Source organism: Lipotes vexillifer, unplaced genomic scaffold, assembly GCF_000442215.2.
Source record: "Lipotes vexillifer unplaced genomic scaffold, Lipotes_vexillifer_v1.1 scaffold575, whole genome shotgun sequence".
Classification (NCBI taxonomy): Eukaryota; Metazoa; Chordata; class Mammalia; order Artiodactyla; family Lipotidae; genus Lipotes; species Lipotes vexillifer.
This window is the reverse complement of record NW_006780198.1, coordinates 1,106,303-1,112,145: the sequence shown is the minus strand read 5'-3', so window position 1 is coordinate 1,112,145 and position 5,843 is coordinate 1,106,303. Positions and strand designations below refer to the sequence as shown.

The following is a 5,843-nucleotide window of genomic DNA, read 5'->3' as shown; positions in this document are numbered from 1 at the left end:
GTTCATGCAGTTCCGGGCTTCGTGCTCCAGGAGGTTCTCCTTCCGAAAGTAACATTTCCCGCATTTGGGACACTCGAAGGGTTTCTCCCCAGTGTGTTTCCTGCTGGGAGAAGCCACGGGGAGTGTTGGGGCTGAGCAGACCTGCCGCCCTCCCTCACCCAGGCCCCCTCCAGCACCTCTGCTGACAGTGCTGTGCTCCGCGGCAGAGGAAGACTGGACTTGGGCTGACGCCTGAGGCTCTCCACAAGGCTCGGCCAGACACAGCCGGTGAAGCTGCAGGGGTGAGCCCAGAAACCCTCCTCCCTCCTGGAGACTCTGCAAGGGAGAGCACGGCACAGCTCCATGCTGGAGGGGCCGCCCCAGAGCCACAGGCCGATGGGGAGGCCCAGCCACCAGCATCTCTCCAAAGACAGCAATGATCCCGGGGCCCTGACTCCCTGGAGAAACCACGCAGTCTGCCTGGAGCTTCCATGGGCTCAGCCTTCAAAACCACAGCCAGAATCTGACCACCTCACCTGGCCTCCATGCTACCATCTAGTGCGGCCACGCCATCCCTGGGCCGCTGCCTGGGCCTCCTACCCATCCCGTGCTCCAAGCCTACCTCCCGTGGGGTTTCCATTTCAGGAGCCAGATGGACCCTCAAGTACAACCAGATCGCATTGCCTCTTTGCTCACGACCCTCTAACGTTTGGCATCTCACCCTGAGAAAGGCCTGGGGGCCTGTGAGGGCACTGCTGGCCTGCCCCTTACCTTGCTGGCCCCCTCCCACCCCAGAGCCTCTGCTCTGGCCCCTCTCTGGCCCAGAGCGCTCTCCCCAGCCATCCGTTCCGGCAAACTTCTGTGATTCTGCTGGATTATCTCCTTTCTTTACAATCGCAACCTGACCCCACCCTGAACTCCCCAGCCCCCTGGCACTGCTGTCCTTTTCTTTTTTCCCACGGCCTTCATCGCACTGCAGAGTCTCTTATCTGGTAGTTCAGGGTCTCATCGCCCTGCTGGAAGGCAAGCTCCACAAGGCCTCTTTGTTCTGCCCACTAAGGTATCCGGTGCGCCCAGCCACCAGGCAGACAGCTCACTGAATGAGCTAAATGAACCCTGACTTCAGAGCCCAGGAGCGGCGTGGAGAGAGCTCCGACAACCTGCCAGAGGCCACACGCTCCTCTCATCCTCTGCTGCGATACTGAGTGTCCTTGTCCCCCGCCCCAAAGACCTCAGGAGGCCATCACCCCTTCCCAGTTCTCAGGGCCGGTCTAGCAGCCTGCAGCCCAAGGTAAGGATGGGGTCAGGGCCTGCACCCAAGTCTTACACTGGGAGAGCGTCCAGGCAGACACAGATCACCCCAGGGTGACTTCCCCAGATGCTCCACTGGCAGCAGCTGCCCCGAGAGCAGGGACAGCAAATGGGCTTCAGCCCCAGTTCCAACTCCATTCAGTCGCTAGTGGCTTCTGAGAGTGTCATACTGAGAAAACATGTATGGCCCAGCCTGGCTTGGCAAGAAATCGCACCAAGTGATGTTTTGGGCTAAGGAGGGGCAAGACTAGAAGGCGTGTCACCTAGTTGCCATCCCTGCGGGCCCGGCAGAGAGCAAGGCCCCTGGAGCAGCGCCTTCCAAGGGGACGCTCTGGGATGATGGAAATGTTCTATGTCCGTCCTGTCGATTTGGCAGCTGGGACCACGCGTGGCTACTGAGCCCTTGAAATGCAGCTAGTGTGACTGAGGAAATGAACTTACTTAATTTTAATTACTTTGATTTTAAATTAAAATAGCTTCGTGTGGCATCTGATTACCTTATGAGACACGGCAGCTTTAGACGAATGGTCTCTCACGCTCTGCTGACACCTCAGAGCTAACGGGTCCCCAGAAATGTGGGTGGCACCAACCCTAAAGATCGACATCTTGGCCCAAAGCCCACATTGCCAGGCTTTAGAAACACCTACAGTCAGGCCACAGCCACAGCACGGGGCCACAGGCTTCTCTCACCCGCTTGGGAAAAGCCAGCTGGAGGTCAATGTTCACAGCATGTGGAACCTGTGGCTAAGGTGTCCACAGACCCACTCCAAGCAGAGGGCTCGCAGGAGGGCGAGGAAGAAGGAAGCCAACCAAGGTCAGGTGCTCACTCCCCGAAGGCCAGAGGACGCCAATGCCAGGCGCTCTGTGGGTCTGAGGTGGAGCCCCTGGCCCCTATGCGGCCCAGAAGTGGGGATGCAGGCCCCCTCCCCCAACACGGGAACAGCAGATGGGAAAAGAAAATAGAAAAACAGAACGTTTACCTGTTGTGAACTTTTAGATAATATTTGCTGAGGAACTTTTTATGACATGTGGGGCATTCAACCGGCACCGCTGTACCTTTTCTGTTCTCAGCAGGCTCGGCTGCCCGGGAACCTGCACTCAGGGCCGGCTCGGCAGCACAGGGCTTTCTGATTACGTTTGATTTCCTCCTGGTCGGCACAGTCTCAGTTTCAGAAACATAATCGCCATCCCCATCATCCTCAACTTGAACCACCACTTCCCACTAGAGCAGAAGAGGCAGCAGGAGGGAGCGAGGTCACCAAATTAATCAGCAGGGGTGCTGGGGACGGATCTATGGGGCAGCCAGCTCCATCCAGTTCCATCCCAAGTCCCAACCCAGGCACATCCCCAGACAAGTCCCTTCATCAGTGACTGTTCCCTTCAGGGTCCTAGGGCAGGCAGCATCCGAATTTCGGGTTTGGAGAGCAGGAGCTCTATCTGTGGGTAACTGGAAGTTTGCCTGGATTTCACTACCCTGGGAGACACCTGATGCCGCCCACTCGACCCCAAGAAGCTGGCAGCCACGAACACGACTTGCGGAAAGGTCAGCCTGAGGATGCAGGATGGAGCTGGCTTCCTACGTTTGGAGGAAAATCTGTTCTAAACCCACAAGACAGATTCTACCTTAGGGTCCAGATTATCCCGGAAAAGCGTCAGTCTCTCCTCCCCACTCCTGCCTCCCCTGCTCCAGCATCCTGGGCACAGTACCTCGTTACTCCCGCCCTGCAGCTGGACACCTTCAGCTTCAAAGGGCCTTGGGGGCACTCTGCAATCCTCAGGCTCCTTGTTCTCAGGGGGACTAAGCTTCAGAGCCTGCTTGAGTTTCCCACGGAGGAAGGAGGGGTTCTCACTCTGAGGAGGGAGACCAAGCTGGGGCCTCTGGAGGCTGGGACTACCGCTGAGCTCCTGATCCCTGGGGGTTTGACCCAGCGTCCTCGAAACTTCCTCTTCCTCCAAGCTTGCTGGCTCCTTGAGGTGGCTGTTCACATCCCGAGGGGCGGGTTTCCCCAGCCCGCTCTGGCCACTTGGTGCCTGTCCCACTGAGGCTTTGGGCTTGAAGCTCTGGCACAGCTCTACAGCCTCTGGCACCCGCAACTCCCTGGCTGCCAGGAGCACCTGATCCCGGTTCCCCGAGGTGAGGGCGAGGTGGCCAGTGTAGAAAAAGTCCAGCAGGAGGCCAAAGATCTCAGCAAAGCCGGCAGGGAGGACGACACTGCCCCCTGAGCCATCCCCATAGAGGCTCTGGAAGAAGTGGCTGCAGCAGGCGAGGACACTCCAGTGCGCCTTGAACACCAGACCCCCCACGTCCAGGGTGGCGTCGCAGTACTGGCCCCGCTCCCGCTGCTTGTTGAGCTCCTGCAGAACCCTTACACTGTGCTGGACGAAGGATCCGTCCATGGTCCGTCTGAAAGGAAGAAAGGCAACAGTGACCCCCTGACCAGTCCAACCGAGGGGTAGTAAGAGAAAGCCCCTGGATCTGAAAAGAGGGTAAGGAGAGGCAGACTCTATTCAGTCACATTTATTACAACCAGGGCTTAGATCAAGGTTAGAAGGTGCAAGCTGACACAGGAACGGACTGAAAGCCTCCCTGGGGGCCGGGGCCAAGTAAGCAGCCCATATCAGGGGTGGCCAAAGAGTGTGGTGGCGGAGGCGCAGGCGGACTAGGTGGGGACAGAGTCGGGAAGGGTGCTGGTGGGAGGAAATCAAAAGTTTGAGAAAAGAGGCGGGGGACCAGCGCGAACTCATCAGCCTGGCACAGCGAGAGGGCCCGACGCAGGAGAGGGTGGCGGCGGCAGACAGGTGAACAGGGTCCACGCCGCGCCCACACGTCCGGAGCGGCCGGGAGGAAGGCGGCCGCGGTCCCACTCCGTCAACAGCCACCGCGGCCCACAGCGCCCCTCCCTCGCCCCGTTCCTCCCGACCTCCTCACCCGGGCCGGTCCTCCCTAAGCCAACCCCTCCGGCCCCAAGCCAGGTGGCCCTAACAGCCCAACTGACCAACTGCCCCGGCGGTAAGTGCCGGGCCGACAGTGCAGAGACGACGACGACTACGACACCGCCGCCGCCGCCGCCGCCGCCGCCGGACGTGACGTCAGAGCGCGCCAGTCGGGGCTGGACGCCTCGGAGGCGCTAGCCTTTACCTCCGGCCCCTGGAGGCGGTACCACGTAGATAACAGCCAATGGGGTGCATGGAAAGGCGGGGCCAGCTCCGTTCCTTCGGCGCTGGGCCCGCCTCCTGAGGTTGCCTAGCAACGCCAAGCTGCACGTTGAGTCTACTACCCGCTCGGAGTCCCGAGGTTCCGGCTGTGGTTAGCCAGGCCGCGCAGCGCCCTCAGGCTTGAAGAGACAGCGCCCTACCCTCGCCCTAGAGAGGAAGCACAGCCAAGACGCACCTTTCACCTCTTCATTGGCAGCCAGCGCAGCCCGGACTGAGCTCTCCGGTGGGCTTACACTTCCCAAGCCAAGGCTGAGGAGCCCAGAGGCCTCCCGGACACCCCAGGTCCTGGGCGCCCCATTCCACCTTCAACCCTGAAAGCAGTGGAGACTTCCAGTCCACCCTGCCCCGGCTTGACCCTGCCGGACCCACTGGTCAGGTGGAGCCACAGCGCCTGCTGTAGTCTTGGGTGGAGGCCTGGAAGTGCTCGGTGCTGTTGAGATCTGGGCAGCACAGGATCACATAGCACTTGGGTAGGAAATAACCGCTGAAGCCGCCACTCAGGCTGCTCAGCTTGGCCAGCACGTTGACCGTGGGCAGGTACTTGCCCTGGTAGACACTGGCCATGGTGATGAAGGCGATCCAGGACATGAAGTTGAGGAGCAGAGGCTGAAGGTGACACATTTGACCTCGCTGTGGTTCTCTGGCCGGTCCTTGCCCAGGTAGCTGCGGGCAAAGGCGCTGACCTAGAGGAGGCCATTGTAGACGAAAGCCAGCATAAAGCCCGGTGAGTTAGCCTCTGTGCAGTCAAGCACCACCAGCTGAGGGAAGGGCTGGTATTCCCTGGGGGGCAGTGGGGTCCACACTGCAAGCCACATTAGATAAGCAGCTGGGTTGTTGAGCTGATCACCACCAACGGGCCAGCACTGTGGTTTCGGACCCACGCACGGAGGAAGGTGGGTACCTTGGCAGACAACTTGAAGATGAACACAAGTTGGAAGGAGTGGATTGTCAGGCAGGACAGGAAGATGGCAAAACCAAGGGGAAAGAGGCCTTTGTGCAGCAGGCATGTGGGTAGAGTGGGCTCCCCAAAGAAGTCATAGTGGCCGCAGCTGCCCCCCGCCAGGGAGCCCAGCATAAGGAAGCACAGCCGGCCTCCAGCCGACCTCACCACAGGCGTGTCTAGGTGCCAGGCAAACAGGCCAGCAGTCCCAGCCACCAGCAGCAGCAGCAGCATATGAGCTGCCAGGAGCACCCAAGAGATGGGCTCATGCCAAGTCAGAAACACCGCAGTGCATGGGAGGCAGGTCTGGCTTCTCTCAGGTGCCCACTCTTCTTTCCCACAAGGTTGGCAGCTGTAGGGGTCTGGAAGGGAAGGCAGAGAGGGTTCCTGAGAGCCG

General features: G+C 59.9%; 2 protein-coding genes across 2 annotated transcripts in view; both read right to left on the bottom strand.

Moving 5' to 3' along the window:
* Positions 1 to 3,687, bottom strand: part of ZBTB48 (zinc finger and BTB domain containing 48) — a 6,796-nt gene extending 3,109 nt beyond the window's left edge. The window contains exons 1-3 of the mRNA XM_007453295.1: positions 2,998 to 3,687; positions 2,271 to 2,512; positions 1 to 100 (exon numbers count right to left, since the gene is read on the bottom strand). The exon at positions 1 to 100 is cut by the window's left edge and continues 7 nt beyond it. Coding sequence (XP_007453357.1) covers positions 1 to 100; positions 2,271 to 2,512; positions 2,998 to 3,687 — 1,032 coding nt within the window. The remainder of the gene's footprint in view (positions 101 to 2,270; positions 2,513 to 2,997) is intronic.
* Positions 3,688 to 4,878: 1,191 nt separating this feature from the next.
* Positions 4,879 to 5,843, bottom strand: part of LOC103078266 (taste receptor type 1 member 1) — an 8,509-nt gene continuing 7,544 nt past the window's right edge. Inside the window, 3 exon segments of the mRNA XM_082930968.1 lie at positions 4,879 to 5,109; positions 5,112 to 5,326; positions 5,329 to 5,808. Coding sequence (XP_082787094.1) covers positions 4,879 to 5,109; positions 5,112 to 5,326; positions 5,329 to 5,808 — 926 coding nt within the window.